The sequence below is a fragment of the Pinus tabuliformis genome, chromosome 2_1 (assembly GCF_031772625.1).
Source record: "Pinus tabuliformis cultivar Carrire ecotype Pingquan chromosome 2_1, CPIR1, whole genome shotgun sequence".
NCBI classification, from domain to species: domain Eukaryota; kingdom Viridiplantae; phylum Streptophyta; class Pinopsida; order Pinales; family Pinaceae; genus Pinus; species Pinus tabuliformis.
In genome coordinates, this window is record NC_142299.1 from 522,249,225 (window position 1) to 522,272,915 (window position 23,691).

General features: G+C 36.7%; 1 protein-coding gene across 1 annotated transcript; it reads left to right on the forward strand.

Moving 5' to 3' along the window:
- Window positions 1–8,196: 8,196 nt before the first annotated feature.
- Window positions 8,197–12,977, forward strand: LOC149201246 (WRKY transcription factor SUSIBA2-like). Its single transcript, XM_089401240.1, has 4 exons — window positions 8,197–8,397; window positions 11,851–12,263; window positions 12,378–12,500; window positions 12,637–12,977. Exons 1-4 carry the CDS (start codon window positions 8,197–8,199, stop codon window positions 12,761–12,763), a joined length of 864 nt encoding a protein of 287 aa, XP_089257366.1. The 3' UTR covers window positions 12,764–12,977.
- The last annotated feature ends 10,714 nt before the right edge of the window (window positions 12,978–23,691 follow it).

Genomic DNA, 23,691 nt, shown 5'->3' on the forward strand with positions numbered 1-23,691 from the left:
AATAATTTTCCAAGTTTGTGAATACATGTATTAAATCCAGAGGAAAATTTGAGTTGCCACTTTTGTTTTCCTTCTTTCTACTCAAGGAGAGTGTGAGTAGGATTCAAGTAGCCATTTGTTGGATTGGTTACACTGGAGGGATCATATCACATGATTGTATATATATATATCTTCAGCAGGTGGCTGGTTATCATCATGATTTGAACCCCAGAGTGAAGATCCTAAGATCCCAATGGTCTGCTACCATAAGTAAGTTTAGTCAGTGTGTTTTTTATAGTCAAGCTAGTTCAGTTAGTCAATTAATCTTTAGTTTTACTTTAGTCTTTTAATTTTGACTCCATTTCCAATGAATAATGCTACTTGGTCTATGGTGTTCTCGACATCTCCAAGGAGCTTCCATCTCAAGCTTGAGCCAATGTTAGTGTCATTCAGTTCTGCCAGTCACCAGTGATCAAATATGCTCTTACAAGGTTTTTGTTAGGGTCTCAAGTCAAATTTTTATCATTTAATTAGATTTTCAAAAAAAAAATTGGTCACTCGATAGGTGTGTCTAGGTCTATTACTACTCATTTAAACTCCATGGTCAATGGACATTATCATGGTAAGTTTAATCATTGTTGAAAGAGTGTCATAGTCATCATGGTCATCATTCAAATCATTCTTCGAGGTTGTGTCATCATTAGGTCATAGGGTGAAAATCATTAGAAATGAGTCATTTCACCATCAAAGTCATCATTTCAAGGAGTAGTGATGGAAAAAGCGTCAATAAAGTTTTCAAAAAGTGTTTTATATTTTCAGTGATGTAATAAGTTCATGTTCTAAAGGTGCACGTAAAAGTTCCAAGTTACATAGTTTTATCAAAAGAAAAATGAAAATGTATGGTGGGCCACCCTACCATTATAAAATTGTGTTCTTCAACCTATAAATACTACTTCATTCCACCTATATCTCTTATATTCATTGCTAAAGAAGCCCTCATCCACAAAAATACATTTCCTCAACATTTTCAGAGGTAAAAACACTCCCAAGGGCCATCTTAACTATTTCACTACGTTTTATCAGTTTCATTGCATTTTGTTAGACTTCATTGCATTTTCTTTGTTCTAACCCTAACACTGGCTCTAAAAGGTTTTCTTTAGAAATTGAAGTGTTTATCAACCTCTTGCAATTAAGTTAAACATTCTTCATCTCTCCATAAGCTTGTTTCCTTTGTTTTCAAGATGAAAACCTATTTTCTCCCTTCGCTGCTTTTTCTCTATTTTGCTAGTTTGACTGTGTTTTAATTTTCTAGAAGAGACCTTCTACTCACTTTCCCTCATTCCACTTCCCAAAGGTTCCTTACACCCCTTTTCATATCCCTAAATTTTTCTACCCCCTTTCCCTTTCCATAAACCCTCCATCTTGTCCCCTCATTCTAATCCCATGTTTTCCTAGTTAGGGTTTCACTTCTGAGAGTCAAAATGGAGAAGGAAAGGAAATCATGTAACAAAGGAGGTCAAATCTTGAGATATGAACCACCAAAAACTGAGGAGCTGATTTTTTCCCGACTATCTAAGCAATGCTTTGAGAATGTAGTGTTTAGGGTTTTGTGAGCTAGTTCAAAGTGTCAAATACCATATGAAATTGACTAGTTTGCTTTCCACTCATTTGAGGAGGGATAAGATCACCATTGCAGGTATTACTTTCACTATTTCAGCCGGAATCATAGAAACAGACAGAGGGATACCCAAAAATGGAGAGAAATGGTTTAAGAATTAGGTTTTGGACTTGCAAAACTATCAACCTTTCATCAAAGGCCACTACAAACATACTATTAAGATGGTTTTTTCTTTTATACAAATCCTTGAAATTTTTTCTCCATTGATGAAATTTATAATGAAATACTTTACATGTGAAGGTAGGTTCTCAAGATTGACAAATACCATTTTAGATTCATGCATTTCAGAGGGGAAAAGCTAGTAAACCTAGCCTACTACCTCTACAATAGTCTAGCTAAGATGGAAGAAAAGGTGAAACATAGGTAGACTGGCCATGAAAAAGCCTTTTCCACCATACCCTCATCAAGATTATTGTATTGCATTAGGTGACTCAAAATCAAAGCATTCGAGAAACTTTTATTTAGTTAGATGTTCCTTTGTCTTCTAATAGTCAATTTGCAAGCCCTAGTAAATCATCAACATCACCTAAGCAAGTGAAAGGTAGTTCATCAAGAAGACTTGGAGGTAAAAGGATAACTAGGCCTGATGTAACTCAGACATATCATAAAGGAAGGAAGCTTGTGTTTAATCCACATCTTGTGGAATGGGTTAAGCTTACGTTAGCATCATCAACAAAGTACAGATTACAATCACAGCATGAAGCACCATCACAATATGAGGAAACATTTTATATTGACAGTGGCATGGTTGATTTGAGGGCTAATGAGGAGCATAAGGCAATGGATTAGGTCATCATGGAGGAATATACCGAGAGAGAAAGGCTCAATGACAATTTATCAAAGGAAAACTTCATGATTTCATTCTTAGAGCACAAGAATTAGCAGATGAATGTAAAGCAACTTATTTTGGAAAAGCATGAGGTTTATATTGGAAAAGAGGATATAAAGGGAAAGGAAGTGATGGATGTAGAGGTTTCATATGAACATCAGTAACAGGTAGCAAGGAAAAGGGGAAGGATGAGAGGCCTCAAAAGAGCACTTGAACATCAAAGAGAGTAGATGACTTTTATTGACCTAATTGTAGTAGAGATCAATGAAGATCAATAATTTTGGCTTGAAAAGGTGAATTGTCACTTGGAGAAGCTTCTCAAGAGGGCTAACAAAGAAAATAGGTTACAGAGGCACATGGATACCCATTATTACACAAGGAACTAGATTGTTAGGGCTAAGGTCAAGCTCGTAAAGAAGAAACTCAATGAAACCCTAATAAAGAAAAAAGGGAAGGTAATGTTAGATTTTCTTGCTGATGCCTCCCTCCTAGCATCTCATAAGACTTGATGACCTCACATACCAATGATGAAGAGTTTTGGAGGATTTTTGTTTTTGAGAAATTTTGCATATTTTAGCACAATATGGAGAAGAAAACGCAACGTGCTCCATGCTGTGCTTATGTTGGAGACCTCTAAATCACTTGTTTCTTCCATTTCAAGATTTTTCATGGTTCATACATCAATTTTTCTGTGAGGGGAACATACTTTCAACAAAATTTGACACGTAAAAAAGTCCAAGAACCATAAAAAAAACCACCTTTCTCACATCCTCTTGAAGGCCAAGCTGTGTTTTCTAGGGTACATGTGGGAGAATGATTTTTTTTTTAGGGGCTAGGAGTAATCTTTTTTTATCTCTGAAGCATCCATCTTGTAGTACACATCCTCATCTTTCCAATGAGCCATCAATATCGGAATTTGGACTTTAGGAAGGCCTTCAAAAACTTGTTTTTCCATATTCACTACGTTTTCTCGAGTTTCACTTCGGTTTTACGTGTGGAAGTTTTTCTCGAGTTTGTTGAGTTGGATTCAAATTTCTATGGTATCTGTGATTAATATTAATGTAAATATGATGTGATAGTGAGTAATTAGTCCTGTTTAGCAAGGCTAGCTACTAAATCATAAGTGGTTTGAGGTTACCTCCTTCGATTTCCCTTCTCAACCTTGGGATACTACGGAGAATAACATGCCATTCCCTCTAAGGTCACCTACTCTAGCTGCTCATTGGTTGTTTCCTAACACACCTTCTGTTGTAAACCTCAAACCCACCATGAACCCCTTCCCTTTGTTTGTTACCACATTCTAATAGGAGGGAGCCCTACTCCCTCCCCTTCTAAACACCATCTACTTCGAATCCTAATCGTACTTGCACAAAAACCCTTGCTCAATGAAAACTATGCTATTTTTCTCCTCTTTTAATGCACTATTCTATCAATATATTTTTATAAATGAATTTGTTTAACAATTATTTCTATTTCTTTCATACATATTTTAATAGAAGATAAACTAATTATACACCCCAATATTTTATTAACTTTATACTTTATTATATTTATTTCTTTAAAATCTTTTACACATCACTTTTTTCAATATTATAATTTTTTTAATTTGTAATAAAATTTATGAATAATTTTATTTTTCTCAAATATCTAATTTCATTAACATTTATTATTTTCCATTTTATAAAATTTTATTATTTAAGAAATTTGGTTTACTTTCTTTTAAAAATCTATAAATTATCAAACATATAATTTTTCATCTATCAAAGAAAAATCAATATCTTTAAAAATAACTTTAAAATAATTTCAATTTCAATAATTTTATTTATAAAAGAAATTTTAATATATATATGTTGATGATGAGGATGATGGTTAACGTCCACTGAGACCAAACTTTGGTCTATTGGACCTAAAGAAACAAATTATTTAGTTTGATTTAAGATTTTATTCCTATGCTCAAAAATCTTGGAGAGAAGCCTCGTGAGCTCACTATAATTTTGACATCGTAAACGACTAGGAAGGTCACTATTGCAACAAATATTATGAAACTGGGATCTAATGTGGTTGTACATGGGGCACTCTAAGAGGAAGTGATTTTCATCCTTGATGCTCATATTCTCAAAAAGATGGCAAATCCTTTCCATCCATGGTGTTTTAGGAACTTCTCAATGACTCGTTTCACGATGGAGGTCATGAGAGTTTGTTCTAATCTTGGATATATTAATTTTCTTCTTTGAGCTAGTTAAAATAGAGATATACTTTTGATCTTCTATGGTGGGGTTGACGACCTCCTTATAATATCTTAATTTTCTTTTAACTACTAAATCATTCTCACACCACTTTTTTTCTTTGAACTTAGAAGTAACAATATTTTTAATGTTATTAATGTTTTCCAATGCATCATTCTCATCGATTTCCCAATGGTTTAACGAGGCCCTAGGGTCTTTATACCAACCTCGTTTGATCCATAGGTGGTTTTGGTTGGAATTTAAAGCTAGGTTAGGGAGTCTATGGTCTCCTATATTATTGATCTTGTGCTTGTACAACAGAATCCTAGTCATAACTAGGCTCTTGATAGGGGAAGGACCCACTTCTATAAGGAGAATATGATAGGGTGTATTAATTTCAATTTTAAGGTTATATGTTATAAAATGCTTCTCGATTTGCTCAATCTTTCTCAAGGATTCTCTAGAGATGCTACAACCCCCAACCTCACATCCATATAATATAACAAGAGTGACTAAACTTTGAAATAGGAACTTCTTTCTATCCCACATTACGAGGTTTTCCGTACAATTATTTCCAAGACCAAAATAAGCTTTCCACCCCCCATTAATCCTTTTCTCAATGCTATAGTTCGAGGTACGCTTGTGATGAATATCAATTCTTAGGTACTTGTAAGAAGACACTTCCTCCAATTTACTATTTTCATACATAAATTAGCGTAAGTATCCTTCTTGGATTTGATAATCATAACTTTTGTTTTGTTAGTGTTAACAGTCATACCCATGGTAGAGCAAAAATTCTTAAGAAGTCTAAGTTGAGAAATCCTTAAGAAGTCTAAGTTGCTTATCAAGATCACATGGGCACCTTGCGAGAAGAATAATATCATCAACATAGAGAAGAATGATGAGGACCATCCGAGCTAAAATCATGCCAACACAACCTGCTTCCTCTAAACAACCTTCTAACTTGTCGATGTAAATGCCAAATAGGGTGGGGGAGAGGGGGCAACCTTGTTTAACTCCGATATTACACTTAAAATCTTTTGATCACCCCTCATTGCTCTTCAACTTGGCAATTTCATTCTCGTATAACCTTATAGTGACACCTCTCAACTTGAAAGGAACCTTTAGCTCTTCTAATCTATTTCATAAGTTGTTTCTAGGAACCGTATAGAAAGCCTTTCTAAAGTCCACAAAGCAACAAAAGGGATTGGATTTATCATTGCGGCATTCCTCCACATTGATCCTAAGCGTAATGAGGTGGTTCGTTGTTGAGTGATGCCTTATTAAACATGCTTGGCCTTTAGCCCTCTTACCTTCACTTTCAAGCCATATGCTAAACTTGCTTTCGGGAATAGTATGATATAACTTGGCTAAGAGAGGGATGATCATAATAGTTCGATAATTAGAGGCATTATTTGCATCCCCACTTTTAAAAATAGGGATAATGATACTCTCAGTCTATGGTTTAGGGAACCCTTGTTTGACTACTTGATTGAAAAGTTATTTCAAAAAAATGTATTGGAAAAAACTATTTCATCTAAAATTTAAACTAAAACTATATTCTATGATATAAGAATACATGCATCTTAATTTATCTTTTATTATTTAAATGTTTTGTATAATTTCTTCTTTTTCTTTTTAGAATTTTTTTTATTTTGACCCATATGATCAAAATTTAAATTTTGATGAAAGACTTAGATTTACATATCATAGTGGGATGAGCCTTTGTGCCCAATAAACCATTTTAAATTAAATAAGTATTTCATACTATACATTACTAATTGATATCAATTTCTTTATTAATTGAGATTATATTTTTAATTATATAAATAAGTTAAGAATATCAAAAGCTCCATAATATTTAATGTGTATACAAATAACATCTCAAATTTGTTATTTTTAATCATTTTTATTCATATTTTTAACAATCTCATTAATAAATATAACAAAAAAAAAATCAAAGACATAAAATATTAATGTATAAATATAAATAAATTTTTTTAAATTACATTAATTAAAATGACTTAGTCTAATTAAAGACAATTTTCACTAAAATATGGCAATATAATTTCAATATTTTATCAGCATAAATACATTTAACACCCTTGAAAATTAGTAGAAAAAGAATTATGGAAATTAAAAAATTTAAAATCGAGTTTTAAAAAATTGATTTTGATTTAAAGTGAAATTTTTAAAAACTGATTTTGAGTAAAACTAACCAGAAAAATACTCTTGAAAAATGTCTTTTATTTAGACTAAGCCTATTAAAATTAATTATCTTTTTTAGTTTCCTTGGGTTTTTTGTGTCTAAGTTTTGGTCTAATTTATCCAAAACTATACAAACAGTTATTAAAATAACAATTTTAATTGATAAAGCATTCACCATAAAAAAAAGCCCTAAAGTTTTCATTATAATCCAAAAAAAAAACAAAAAATATTACTAAAAACAACTCCTTTTTAATTTATTTAAAAAATTTCCATACCCATTATATGAAACCATTTATACAAATTTTAAAAAATTCCATACCCATTATATGAAACCATTTATACAAATTTGAAAAGTTACATCTTGAACTCACGAGTTCCTCTCATGATACCATACATTTATTATTATGAACCAAATCTAAAGCCTATTTATCTTCCATGATGTGAATACATTTATTATTATGAACCAAGTCTAAAGCCTATTTATCTTCCATGATGTGAATACATTTTTTTAAATTGTAACTATTATTTATTTTCCATGATGTTATAAATACTTGTAACTATTATTTAGTTTCCATAACGCGATAAATTTATTATTTTTAAAGCCTATTTATTTTCCATGATGTAAATACATTTTTTAATTATAACCCCAATGCAAATATAGTTACAAGGAGGTATCGAATTTTAACCAACGACCCAATCTTCTAAAAACGAAGAATTAAAAAAAACATTAAATAATCATTGATTATTTTTTAAAAAGCAGAGAAGAAAATAAAGCAGCCTCGCTAACAGTCGTGAGTTATTTATCGGTGTAGGTCGACTTATTTTTGCTTTCTGCTTTGCCATTTCTGTTATCTCCATTTTGCATTTCTGTTATCTACATTGCCTGGGTTGAAAACCCAATTCCCCCTTTAAAAAAGACCAATGAGTAAGTATGAATATAATACTGGGACACCAGAATGGAGCTCACCTGGTATCATTCCAGATTGTTTCAGTCACCACGGGGGAGATGTTCTGAACCCTTCTCACTATAGTCCTGCGTCAGTCTCAAACTTTCCACTGGGTATAATGAACAACGACCATAATTCTCAGTTTGCTCCAGTTATCAGGAGGGACACGTGCAGAACCCTTCTAATTATAATCCTGCTTCAAACTCCATCTTTTCAATGGGTATAACGAATCACTACTATAACAATAACTGTGTACATCCTCCACATATTTTGGACAGGTCGAACCAGTCTATCACTGGCCCTGGCAACATCTCTCCGGAACCAATCAGTATGACGAATGGTGGTTTCGTAGGCAGGGTTGCTGAGACCATAGATGCGAGAAGTGGGTCGTCTATTTCCCCACTTAATGCCGCTCGGTATGAAAACACGCAGTGGCCGCGTATGCCAACGTCGCATTCAAATTTGTTGGTAATACCACCTGGTATCGATCCTGCCACCTTGCTGGACTCTTCGGATGCCTCTGATGAGCAGGTCAGTTGCTTTGACGAGTTTTTTTTAGGGTTTGAAAATGAAGAGCTGTTCATATTTTATAATGTCTTTAAATTGTAAGGGTTTTGTTTTTCTAACGTGTTTGTTGAGTTTTGTTTTTCTAACGTGTTTGGTTCTTTAGAAAAAAATTAGTGTCCGATGAATCAATGTGTTATTCAGAGATTAAGTTCATTTTTTCGTAAAAAAAATTATTATTTTTTATTGAAAAAAGAAAAAAGTGATTACAATGTCTTTTTCTCTTATACATTTTTTACAAAATACCTTTCACTTTTTTGTCACTTTACAGTAAATATAAACTTAGAGCATATTCCTACTAACCTATCATATCCCCATTATCCCCTACGATACTATTTTGAAAATCTATTAGCTAACTTCTAATTTTGTTGTGACTGGATCCCACTTACAGGATCTCAATAGTTCTTTCATTAATCACTGCACCTGAAAACATGGAAGTAAATCAAACTTGTTTCTGCCTCAATGCCCCTTTTTGATAACATGTCTGCAACCCCATTTTGTTCCTAGTACACACCCATATTTAATCTGTGGAAGGTTAATTCTGTTGTGACTGGATCCCCCTTACAGGATCTCAATAGTTCTTTCATTAATCACTGCACCTGAAAACATGGAAGTAAATCAAACTTGTTTCTGCCTCAATGCCCCTTTTGATAACATGTCTGCAACCCCATTTTGCTCCTAGTACACACCCATATTTAATCTGTGGAAGGTTAATTCTGTTGTGACTGGATCCCCCTTACAGGATCTCAATAGTTCTTTCATTAATCACTGCACTTGAAAACATGGAAGTAAATCAAACTTGTTTCTGCCTCAATGCCCCTTTTTGATAACATGTCTGCAACCCCATTTTGTTCCTAGTACACACCCATATTTAATCTGTGGAAGGTTCTGCTCCAGGTTCCCTATAAGCCTCATCCATGCAAGTTATTGGATTCAATTGAGTGAATCCTTGTACCCAATCAATGACACTTTTTGAGTCCCCCAATATCTTTATGGACTGAATACCCAACACTGCTACGATTTATTCAAAAGTGTTCTACCACTTCCTCCTTCCCACCAAAAGTGATAAAACTTACCAAGTTCCACTACTATATATGCCCAATATCCACATTTAGATTGTATGCACTCCCCATCAAAGAATCCCACTGTCATTTCACTCCAAATGTCAATATACTTGGGAATGCCTCTGTGGACATTCATAATACTTGGTCCAATCTCCAATCTCCCCAAAGTATGCAGTAGCCTTAATAATAGTTGTGCTTATGTCTGGTTCTTGTTGCTCAAAGAGATTTTTGTTTCAACATCTCCATATCCCACAAAAAATATAGAATGGTAACCTCCAATGTTGTTTATGTGTGTTGAACCATGAAGATAGAACTCAGTGATAGATCCTGTAGGCACCTACCTTTGATGTTGAGTAGTGACATTATTCCATCCCAAATAACACTTGCAAATGGACATTTTATAAATAGATGACAAGAGTCCTCCAGCCCATCATAGTGAACAAATGCCTGGTGAGTGTTGTCCTCTATGCATTAATATGTCACAAGTGAGCACTCTGTTGTGGAGAACAAGCCAATTGAAACATTTCAGCTTCATGGGTATGTACTTCAAATGTATCTACAGGAAATCTTGAATATATATCCTTAACAACAATTTGTCCCTTTTTTAGTGTGCCCACACAACACAATTTATCCTCTACTTAGGACATAAAGGCTCTAGTTTGATATAAACATTGGAGGTAATCCTTCCATTCTATGCCCCAACTCCCTCTCAATGCCATAGTAACTGCACTCTTCCATGTGCCAGGTGTACTCTTCGATGTGCCAATATCAACTGCTATATATGGGTAATACCCACTTAACCTAAATGATAAATTAGCCGTATCCATCCATACCCTTGATGGCATCCAAACCATGGAAAATCTACCATCTCATTCCAGCAAGGAGCCACTATTTAGGTTTCATCATACTATTTAGTTTTCAGTCCCATCTCTAATCCATTGGGTGGAATCACAATGATGTATGTATTTCCTTTTCATGATGTTTTGCCAAATACCTATGCCACATAATGCCCCCAAACATGATTTTGTGACCAATGAAAATCTAACCTAAATTTTGTCAATCTTATGAATTATTTCCTTGGGAAGTATATACAAATGCATCCAGTAGACTCACAAGTTCTGTAAGACAGATTTAATAAGGGTGAGTATGCCCCCTAGAGAAAGCCATTTATTTTGCCAAAAGAAAAATTTCTTCTCAATTTTTCTTATCAGCCACTAAGAGTCTTTATTCCTAATTTATTTTGTTTCAGTGTGTATCATAGGTATTGGAAATCTTCATCTATTTGAATCTTTGCAATTTCAAACATATGACAAATCTCCATAATAAATACTGCAACTTGTTTTATCTTTGTTCATAAATAAACATGTAGCCATACCAAATTCATTTAGAATAACATAAATTTGACTCCATTCTTCTTTGTTATTCTCTCCACCTAGTAGCAGATCATCCACTAACATCCTGTGAGTACTATATATGTCTTCTGTTAGGTTGATCCCTTTAATCAAAACCATATTCCTTGCTTCCTTGATTTTCCAACTCAGTTAGTCAATTACAACTATGAAGAGTAATGGAGACAAGGCAAATCCTTGTGGCAGCCCCCTTGATGATTTGAAGAAGGTGGTGGGTAGGCCATTGATGATGATAGAAAAATTTGCCCTCACAACACATGCCATGATCCATATAATATTCTGGTGACTGATGCCAATCTTATATAGCCCTATGAACTCCCAATCAATACAATGGTAGGCTTTATTGAGATCAATCTTCATAAGACTGGGATTTAATTTTTGGGTCTTGATAGAATGAAGGCATTCTTCATATTCTTCTTGACATGATGAAACTCTACCTAGTGGAAATTCTCATTTTGCATTTTTATCCTTTTTAAAATTAGAAGTTGAACATGATAGATTTTAGCTACTTGTTAGATGATGATTGATGATGGAATACCCAAATACATCAAGCCCCTGATTTTCTTAAAAATGAGTAACTCTAGCCCCTGCTACAGTGCCAAATATACAACTTAGTTATTTGTAACACTCTCTAGACCCAAACATAGTGAAACTCAATTTTTTTAATCAAAGGTATAAATAACCTCTCACTCTCCTAACTCCCTTATAAATTTTATATTTTTCTGAAATAAATTAAATTACTTAATTTTCATGTGCTGTTAAATGAAAATCATAAGTTCATTTTAACTTCAAATAAAAAAGATTAGAATTATTTCAGAATGAACTTTCTGACCATTATAAACCTTTCTTAATTTTTGACAATGTGGTTGGCATATGAATCGTCCATTGAACAGGTAGAGTCATCCACCCATGATATCTTATCAGTAAAACATTGTTTGTATGATCAGGATCAGCCTTCAAGTCCCGAGAATGATTCAGGGCTCAAAGTTTGTGAAGATATGGCTTCACCATATTATGAAGACGGATATAAGTGGAGGAAGTATGGGAGAAGGTTGATTAAAGGCAGCAGTTACATTCGCCACTATTTCAAATGTGCATACTCAGACTGTCAGATGAAAAAGAGAATAGTATGCTTTCAGAATGGGCAAGTGACGAAGATTGAATATGAAGGAGATGTTCATGAACATCCAAAGCCACAACAACCTCCCACAATGGCAGTTGGTGGTACCCTTGAAAGTCTCCAAAAACGAAAAATGGATGAACGTTTTGATGCAGTATCATCTATACAAGGAAAACCCTGCAATCAACTCTTCTCAACCAGTGATCCAAATTTTACTGATGTCGAGTACTCAATGCCCAGGTGAATTCTTAAATCTATTTTTACCTTCTTTTGATATTTGCATGCCTTTATGCGCTATAAAATCTGTACAAAAAAATTATAAATTCATTTGTGTGGGTGGTGGTCAAATTACAGGAGTGTAGATGATGGAGGGGAAGAACACGTCCTACAAATAATCAGTGAACATGATTTTCTAGATGATGGATATCGATGGCGGAAATATGGAACCAAACATATCAAGAAAAATCCGAATCCAAGGTATGGATGTGCTGTATATATTTGTTTCAAGTTAATAATAATAGATATTAAGTAATGAATCTTTGAACAATATTACTGTCTAATTTATTTCTTTGTGAGTTACCCGGATTATAATCTATTTCTTCTTGGAATACAGAGATTATTATAAATGCACAGAACAAAAGTGCGTCGTCAGGAAATATGTCGAAAGGAGTTCACGGAATCCAGAAGCACTTATTATAGGTTATCGAGGCAAGCATAACCATGATCCACCGAATTCGTAAAGGTCCTTCAAGAGAGACATCAGCTCATTTCAACTAACTCAATTGCATGGGTTGAAAGGGATGTTATAACTTAACTCAATTGCATGGGTTGAAAGGGATGTTATAACTTAGCTCAGACATTACAGTAGTTTCTTTTTAATTTTAATAGTGGAAATTACGGATGATATTATAGCAGTTTTTTTTAATTTTAACTAAGGGAAATGTTAATTGCTAGTGTTTAAATTAAAAACAGTAAATTTAACTATTGGTTATGGTTATGTTTGGTAAAACTGTATAATTATTATTGTTGTTACTGTTTCAATTAATTATAGTTATAATTGTTTGGTTGCCAACGAGTGTGGCTTGGAAATAAAACCAACTGCTAATGATTATAGAGCTTCCTCATGAGAGGGGTATTAGAACTAAAATATGACATCTGTCAGAAAGGGAAGAAACCCTAACTACTTTCAGATGGCCGTTGAGCCCTCATAGAGGAAGGATACTTAATGGTAAAAGAAAGAGGAAAAGAGGTTGCTACCTCTAGTAAGGACCAGATAGCAAGGCTCTGGAAAAGCTGCAATTTGGCAGTGAACGCTACTTCTGTTGCAATTTGGCAGCGAATGCTACGTCTCGTAAGGACCACATAGCGCATGTTGGGAGCATAGAACTCGTGAATAAACCGCTATGTCTGGTAAGGACCAGATAGTGTAACCTTGGCAGTGACAAAGACAAAGAGTTGCAGATAGCAAGAATCTTGCAGGGTGCTTGGGGTGGAAAGTCAAGGAGGACCCTCCTAAGGTCGGGAGGTGGACAAGTGCACTAAGAGGTTTGCCTGTGAACAGGTATGTACAACAGAGAGCTTGGTAGTCTTTGTATATGGTCACAATTGAATTAAAAAGTTTATGACACGACAAAGAACTGGTAGATGCAAGTAGAATAAAGACTTGAATTATGTTAAAACATTAATCTTAGAAAGGAGTGAAATTCTTTTATGATTGCCATAAAGAAAGAATAGTGCAAGAGGAATAAACGAAAACCAGAAAGAGTAGGGTCAACAACCCTTTCTCTGGAAATGAGTTCCGAGTATACTGCGTAAATGATATAAAGAAAGAACTTCGTATACAATCGTTATAGGAACGAGAATCTAATAAAACGATAATCCATTACATGATAAAAAAGAAAACTAAATATATATATGTATGATTCCACAGAGCAGTTCCTTCGAATCCAAGGAAACAAAAGCAGGTCGACAAAATAAACAGACCATGTGTTAATAGAAATATTCTCTGAAAATAGTGGCTGTAGGTCTCTTCTGTTGAATACATAAGTTAGAAAAAAAAAAAAATGTCATGCATTAACGAGATAAGGAGGGTAACTTGTACCCACACCCGAATCTTGACTACCCTGTGCCAATGTTCCAATTTAATTGCGGAACCCCACGGTGAAATGGGCGGCCGTGGCCGGTATGGACAGAGTAGAGAAACCGAAAAATACTCGCCCATATGAAACAATAAGCCATTATTAAACAAATGAACATAGCATGTAAGTAATGGAGATAATATTGCTAATCGAGAAATACGAATTAACAGAAGTCCTACAGTACCAGCATATGCAATGAAAGTCTCGTGTGAACAACAATATTCTTATGTCAAAGGAAAAGTTCGGTATTAACCGACAGAAGCCCAAAATCCATTATGAAACTGTAGCACCTTGTTATGCATATACAAATAAACACATTAACCAGTCAAGAAATTACAAATAGTTGTAACCGCCCAAATGGAAACATAAATGTTCAGGATAAAACCCTCGGCCCTGTATCAGATACATGGTAAAAATACAATACAGCAAGCGCAGTCCGGAACGGACAATACCGATATCCCAGTATTGGGCGAATCCCAAGTTTGCCACAGTGAAAACCAGAGCAGGGACTCTGTTACAGTCACATTCAAGGAGTGACTCAGAACGAAAAAAGAAAAGAAAAGGAAAACACCATAGCTCGATCAAGTCGGCCGAAACCAATTTCAGAGTTACCCACAAACTTTCTGTACATAAGTCGTCATCATTCTCTTACCAGGAAACAAAAGAGAACAGACGGAGTTGTGCCCACCATGCGCAGGTCTCGATACCCGTATCTCGCACCTGCAAGGACAGGGAAAAATGAATGTTAGAACCATGGTAAAACAAACAAAAAGCCAAACCATAAACGAAGGAGCATTACTGTGGATTAAGAAGTGCATGTTACCGCGACCATGGACAACGGGTGAATCCCTATCTCCTTCTCGGCTGGTTATGCAAATGGTCTGCGCCGGATGAAATTCCAATCGCCAGAGACCTGCCAAGGCCGGGAGTCAAAGTGGAAATGATCTGCAATGGCCAAATGCGGCATGGGAAAACCATTTAGACCTATTACCCTTACCTGGAAAGATAACAACCGTCAATCTGGAAAACATCATCTTCACCGTTGAAATGGGCGCGGGATTTCTCCGATGAATGCTGTCACATGGGTCATTCGTGCCAAGTACCAGGCACAATAAAGTCCCGTCTTTAGCGTTGGTAATCGGAGCAGTCCTCGCCGGTTGCAGCTTAGGCCAGGTGGCTCGTTGCATGCGAGGTGGACACCCTAGGAAAGCCCAGGTTCCAGAACGCCGAGTTGGTGACCGGAAAACGTTATCGGAAGTGAGCTCTCCAGCGAACCCGGGAAACCAGACCTGGCTGACGGAGTGTTGGCACGGGTAATCTCGTATGCGGGTGGAATATAATAATGACAATCGCAGAACTGCAAGCCGAGGATTTAAATAACGCATCAAATCATTCAACCATAATAGAAAGTGTAACCAAGATTTCCCTGGATACTTCTCGAGACTGCGGGAAGGTTTCATAAATTAATAATCAACCAAGCATTATATTATACCATGGTAAACGATACATGCATACGCCTAACCAATAGTGCACACGATAAATGATTGCCGTGGATAATAATTATAAAATGCTAGGTTTAACTGTTTAAATGTCGTGAGTATAGTGATGGTGAAACATTGGTATTAACATTGTTGTGAACATAGTTACCAAGAGTAATTCACCTTAAGCAAAGTATATATATATATATATATATATATATATATATATATATATATATGTGTGTGTGTGTAATTGTCTATAGGGAAAAATAATTTTTTTGTAGAGGTCTTACAAGTGGTATCAGAGCGAGGTTGCAACTCTGTGACATCGGGTTAACCATAACTGAGAAACTGATATGATTAATTGAATTAACGAGCAAGTAGGGATTATCCCATGATATATTGCATGTAACATCTGTGGAAAAGAAACTAATCTTCTGAACAGGTGACAGCAAAATGAGGAGAACGAGCAGTGCTCCTCATGGAAATGTGGACAGACGAGACAGCGTCACCCACTGTTATGAAACCAGCTCACAAAAAGATAGAAAAGAGAGATCCACGCCTTAGAATTCAGCCTCTTCGAGGGGGCAACCTCCTTTACATTACATAAATGAACAATTCTTGGATGATACAAATGACAAAACCTCCTTTCTATATATAGGAGTCTAAGGAGTCACAATATAATCCAGCCGACCTAACAATAATAATATAAAGCCACAAAAATAACAATAGAGGGATTCTATGGGGCACAAAAATAACAATATGGGGGTAATAGGGGCACAACAATATAAATAGGGGGTAAACTACAATAGTAATGGGGTAATCACTAGTATTATAGGGACCCAACATGCCCCTCTCCTTCAAAAAAGTGTTGTCCTCAACGCTTGAGCAGTTCTGGATACTTCTGCATAAAATTCTCATCCTCCCATGTGGAATCTTCAGCGGATAAGTTCTTCCACTTGATAAGATACTCTGAAATTGATCGATTTCGTAGCTGTCGAGTTCTTGTTTCTGTGATTGCTTCCGGTTCTAATATAATTTTTCCTTCCTCGTCAAGTTCTGGCAATATTGTTTGAATTGGGAGCTTGTCACCTATAACCTTCTTTAAACATGAAACATGGAAAACTGGGTGCAATCGAGAAACTGCAAGAAGCTCCAATTTGTATGCCATAGTACCAATCTTTTCCAACACCTTGTACGGACCATAATACTTTGGTGATAATTTATTATCCTTCTTAGCTTGCTTTAGGGACATTTGCTTATATGGTTGTAGCCGTAGGAATACCCAATCACCTACATCAAAACTTCTTTCACTGCGATGTTGATCTGCCTGTTGTTTCATTCTATTTTGTGCCAACACGAGGTTATCCTTTAAGAGTTGGAGGACTTGTTGCTGATGTTCGATGTGATGTTCCACTGCCTGAACCTTAGAATTTTCTCTTAAATATGATGTGATGGATGGTGGTTGATACCCATAAAGTGCCATAAATGGGGTCATTTTTGTTGCTGTATGGAAGGAAGTGTTATACCACCATTCAGCCAGAGGCAACCATTTGACCCATTGTGTCTGTTTATCAGATACAAAGCAACGAAGATATCCTTCCAAACATTTGTTTACTATCTCAGTTTGCCCATCAGATTGAGGATGATAAGATGAGCTATGAGCTAACTGAGTCCCAAGACAAGAAAATAATTCTGTCCAAAAATTTCCAGTGAAAATGGGATCTCTGTCACTTACAATAATCTTTGGGTTTCCATGTAGCTTTTGAACTGTTTCCATAAATGCAGTAGAAACTGTATTGGCTTTAAATGGATGTGATAATGCACAAAAGTGTGCATACTTGGTAAGTCTGTCAACTACCACCATGATGACACTCTTTCCCTCAGACTTGGGTAAACCTGTGATAAAATCCATTGAAACCTCCTCCCAACGTTGGCTTGGAATGGATAAAGGTTGTAATAGACCTGGTGTCTTAATTGTTTCAACTTTATTTTGCTGGCAAACGAAACATTCCGCCACAAACTTTTGAATATCTGATTTAAGGCCATCCCAAAAAAAATTCCTTCTTAACCCTGTGGTAAGTTTTTAAAAATCCTGAGTGCCCTCCTAAGGGAGAAGTGTGCAATTCCATAAGAATCTTTTGTTTTAGCTGGGAATTCTTACAGAGGTATAAGCGATCTTTGTACCATAACGAATCATTTTGCCAGCTAAATGTATCAGAAGTACTGGAATCTTGTTGTAGCTTTTGAATAAGTGCCCACACTTCTTCGTCGTTCTTCCATTCCTCCCTTGCTTCGTTTATCCAATCTGGTTGGATAATAGAAATGGCACACAACAATGCTTCCACATCCTCATCCTTTCTTGAGAGTGCATCTGCCACCACATTTTGCTTCCCTTTTTTGTAGATGATTTCAAAGTCATAACCCAACATCTTTGTGACCCACTTTTGTTGCTCTTCAGAGGATAATCTTTGTTCTAAAAAGTATTTAAGGCTATCATGATCCGTTTTTACCTTGAAGTGTCTTCCCATTAGGTAGGGTCGCCATTTCTTAAGTGCATGGAGTATTGCCAACATTTCCTTCTCATAAATAGCTTTGCTTAAAAACTTTCCCTTGATTGGACGACTTTCAAAAGCAATGGGTCTTTCATCTTGCATTAGAACAACACCAATTCCATTTCCTGAAGCATCACATTCCACAATAAAGGTTTTTGTGAAGTCCGGCGTAGCTAAGACCGGTGCTTGGCACATTGCCTCTTTAAGATTTTCAAAGGCCTTTGTTGCTTCCGAAGTCCATGAAAATGAATCTTTCTTCAATAATGTTGTTAGAGGTGCTGCTATTCTCCCATAATTCTTAACAAACTTGCGATAATACCCTGTCAACCCAAGAAATCCTCGCAGATGCTTTATGGATGTGGGGATTTTCCATTCCTTAATGGCTTTAATTTTGCTAGGGTCTACCTTAACTCCTTCATGAGATACAATATGACCCAAATATTCCACCTCCTGGACTCCAAAGAAACATTTGGATCTTTTTGCATATAATTGTTTCTCCTCCAATAGTTGTAACACCCTGTCAACATGTTCAACATGATCCTTCCAAGACTTGCTGTAGATTAGTATATCATCAAAAAATACTAACACAAATTTTCTAAGGAATGGTTTGAAAATTGAATTCATCAAACCTTGAAATGTTGAAGGTGCATTGGTAAGGCCAAAAGGCATGACCAAAAATTCATAATGACCCTCATGAGTTCTAAATGCCGTTTTCGGAATGTCTTCAATCTTCATTCTAATTTGATGATATCCCGAACGAAGATCCAACTTGGTGAAGTAAATTGATCCATGTAATTCATCCAGTAATTCATCAATAACAGGAATGGGGAACTTATCTTTAATAGTGAGCTTGTTGAGCTCCCTATAATCTGGACACATGCGCCATGATCCATCCTTGTGCACCAATACTACTGGAGCTGAGAAAGAACTTTGACTCGGTTGAATTATACCAGCCTCTAGCATTTCTGCAACCATACGTTCAATTTCACTTTTTTGTACATATGGATATCTGTATGGCCAGATGTTTGGAGGAACACTTCCTGGAATCAAATGAATAGCATGATCATGATCACGCATAGGCGGGAGACCTTTGGGAGTCTCAAATACCTTGGAATGATTGTCCAGAACTTTTTGGAGATCTGGAGAAATAGATGATTCCAATGTGGAAACATCTAGCGAACATAATTGTGCAATTACACCTCTTTGCTCCTTTCTTAGAAGCTTTGTCATGCCATTAGAGCTGATTATCTTTCCTGGTTTCCCTGCAATACCCCTTAATTCAACTTCCTTTCCTTCCACAGAAAATTTCATGAAAAGTTCTTGAAAATTAAAAGCTATTGTACCCAAGGATTGTAGCCATTGGACTCCTAGTACAACATCAGCACCTCCCATTGGAATGGAAAGCATTGGGATAGTCAATACATATTCTCCCATGGATAGCTTGATATTATGGCACTTTCCAGAACAATTTATTGTTCCTCCATTTGCAATCATCACTTGACACTCTGGTGCTGGATATAGGAAGCAATTCAATTCTTTTGCTACCCTACAATGAATAAAATTGTGGGTGCTTCCTGAATCAATCAACACTATTACCTTTTTCTTCTTGATTTGTCCTTCTATCTTGATGGTTTGAGGAGTGGTAATTCCCGCCAATGCATTACAAGATATGGTCGGATTTATTTGTTCTTCATCTAGGCTTTGTTCCTGGAATATATCCTCTTCTTTTGACCTTTCTTGCTCCTTTTCTTCTTCCTCTTCACAATCTATGTAGAATAATTTCTTCTCAGCACCCTTATGTTCAATTTTTGGAACTCCTCAATGTGCTCCATTATTGAACCCTTTTGTTTGAGACTTATCAATTGGCTAAAAAAAGTGTTACTTTTTGTATCCTCATAATGTGCTATCAATTCTTCCGTAAAAATTGCCCAAGTGATAAATTGTTTACGAGAACAAAGCCATTGATACCATACAAACTGATTTGGTTCCAAATATAAAGTTGCCATACATACCTTTTGTGTGTTTTGCACATTATTGAGATCGAAGAATTGCTCCATCTGTAATATCCATGTGGCGAGATCCTTGCCATCAAACTTCCTCATATCGATTTTTGGAACATGGTGAGTCTTCGATCCAACATTAGAGTCTATGGAATCATGATTAACATTTCTTTTGTTCTCATCATGAGTTTCCTTTACTACCTTTTCACCATTAGTGACCCTTTCTTGTAGCAACTTCTTCAATTCTTCCATGTCTGTCTTCATATCTATCTTCAAATCTGCCATGTCTCTCTTCAAATCTATCTTCGAATCATCCATCTTAGCTTCCATGCCCTTTATCTTAGATTCCACACCATTTATCTTAGATTCCACGCCACTTATCTTAGCTTCTGTTAGCTTTTGTGAGCGTGACATTTGTTGCACTTGTTCTTGTAATTTTGATATATCATGTAGCATTTCTTCCTCTTCTTCATGAGTCATGCTAGAGCTTTCAGGTTCCTTACTAGGTGTTTGCATTTTCTTTCCTCGGGGCATCAGTTACCGATAATAATGCTTTACTATGCCCTTTGAATTCCGTTAAACCAAGCTTACACAAAAATTAAAAAAAAAACTACACACCTTTTTTCACTTTATAGAAGCCTGATATTGAATCTGATGTATCTCTGTAATTTCGGATCATCCAATTCTGAAATTGCTACCTGTAGTATCGTTCTGTGTCCTCTTTCCAATGCCACAAGTCTGAGCCAAATTGGATTCTCCAAGGAAGAGTTATGTGAAATCTCCCACAGTGACTTGCGTTTAGACTGGTTCAGTAGAGCGAACTTGTACGACGTGCCACGAGTCCTTGTTTCAACCTTTGAATCTGAAACACACATACAAGAAACTACAGTCCATCCTCTTTCTGTACCTTCTTACAAAATTTCAATCCGATCCCCAGAGAGAAAGTTATGACGATTTTCCCCAGGTCACCTGTTTTGAATGTAATTCAGGAGTCTGCAAAAAGACCAACTTCCTCAGATCATATCTCCGCAAATATCGCGCGAAACGCTCTGAAATTTGGCCCCAAGGTTCAGCGCGATTTCTTCTCAAATGGGTTTTTTTTTCGACTTCTGAAACGTCACAGAAAAAAGTTATAGCGAAAATTCCACGATGACCTGTTTGGAGCAGCGAAACCCTAGAATCCAAAGCTCTGATACCAAATGTTATGAAACCAGCTCACAAAAAGATAGAAAAGAGAGATCTACGCCTTAGAATTCAGCCTCTTCGAGGGGGCAACCTCCTTTACATTACATAAATGAACAATTCTTGGATGATACAAATGACAAAACCTCCTTTCTATATATAGGAGTCTAAGGAGTCATAATATAATCCAGCCGACCTAACAATAATAATATAAAGCCACAAAAATAACAATAGAGGGATTCTATGGGGCACAGAAATAACAATATGGGGGTAATAGGGGCACAACAATATAAATAGGGGGTAAACTACATTAGTAATGTGGTAATAACTAGTATTATAGGGACCCAGCACCCACCCTCAGGGAAATCCTGAGATTTGGGTGCAGCTAGGGGAGCAGGCACGCAGCACCAACTTGACCATATTGGAGATAGTCCAAGAATTGAAGAATGAGATGGCTCGTTTACGAGAGGACAACACCAGATTGACCATGGAACAGGAAAGGATTCTGAAAAGTTTATCAAATAAACAAAACTAGCACCAGCTTAAGCCCAGTCCGGAGCAAAAGCATGTATCAGAAGAACCAGATTACCATACTGATCAGGACGAAATGGAGGGCAGGGCGGAGGCTCGAGGTGAGAAATCTGACAATGCTTCTGAGCATCAAACCTCAAAAAGACAGCGGATAGAACTACAAGGAGAGTTTCGGAAGATTAAGCCTCCGCATTTTGATGGGGAGTCCGAGGAGGCTGCGGAAGCCTGGCTAATAAACATGAACAAATATTTCCAAGTTTACGAATATGACCACCATCTTAAGGCACGGCTCGCTATTTTCCAGCTGCAGGCCAAAGCTACATTATGGTGGGAGGAAGTTAAGATGGTGCGGGGAGTGAGCGAACAGGATATAACTTGGGAAATTTTTCAGAAGTACTTCAAGGAGAAATACTTGACTGAACGCTTTTACGATGAAAAAGCACGAGAATTCCATGATCTGCGGCTTGGGCAGCAGACCATGGATGAATTCATTACCAAATTTACATCCCTGCTCCGCTATGTACCGTATATTCGAGAGGAAAAGGAAAAAGTGCAGCGGTTTGTTAGCAGTCTACCCCAAACAATGCGGGAAAGGATTGAATTTGATAACCCGAAGACCATGGATGGATCGATTCGGAAAGCTAGAATATGCTATCAGCAGAATAAACAAAGGGGAGATAGCTTTGGAAAGCGTTGGGTGGATAGAAAGGGCAGCAGAACCACTATGGGAATTAAGGGAGCTCGTGGCAGTTTCAGCAAAGGAGGTTCAAAAGGGCCCAGCAGTAGGAGTCAGTCTAGAAATCAGCTCAGAATGAAACCACCTAATGAGCCCAAATATAGCAAGCAGCCAGGCAGAGTTGATAATGAGGGGACAGTTAGACCGCCAGTACAATGTTGGGGTTGTGGTGGGCCACATTATATCAAGAACTGTCCTCACCGAAAGGGTAGTGATCAGGTGTCCCAGGTTTATGAAGCTTCTAGAATAGGTGATGTGACTCGGTCCATACCAAGAATAAATGCTGCTCTCGAGGACCGTCAAGCTGATTACCAGCCAACGATGGTAGAGTTCGAAGGTAAAATTTCTGATCAAACTGTTTCTGTTTTAGTAGACCCAGGAGCTACATTAAGTTATGTTAGCCCCAAAATAGTGGAAAGCTGTAATTTACAATCTGTTAAGTTTAAGAGTCCATGGTTGGTTCAGCTAGCTACCGGGGCCAAAAGGCGGGTGCTGGCCAAGGTCAGCAACTGTCCATTAAAGATAGCTGGATAGACAGTGACAGCGGAATTAAATGTACTTCCTCTCGGCTCTTATGATGTGTTAATTGGAATGGACTGGCTGGAGAGGTGGTGGTCCATAATAAACTGCAAAACCAAGACAATCTCCTACCGGGATGAAATGGGAAATGAACAGGAAATTGAAGGTATTCTGAAGCCAGTTTAGATTCGACCAATTACTGCCTCACAAATGGCTAAATGCATCCGGAAAAAGTGTCAAGTATATGCAGTTCAAGTAGGTCATGCAAAATCTGAAGATAAAGATAATGCACTGGAAAACATACCGGTAGTGCAGGAATTCGCAGATGTGTTTCCTGAGGAAATACCAGGATTGGCCCCTAAAAGAGATTTGGATTTTACCATAGAGCTGGTGCCTGGTGCAGCCCCAGTGTCTCGAGCACCGTACCGGATGAGTGTGCCGGAGTTAACCGAATTAAAGATGCAGCTGCAGGAGCTGTTAGACAATAAATACATTCGTCCCAGTGTATCTCCCTGGGGAGCCCCAGTAC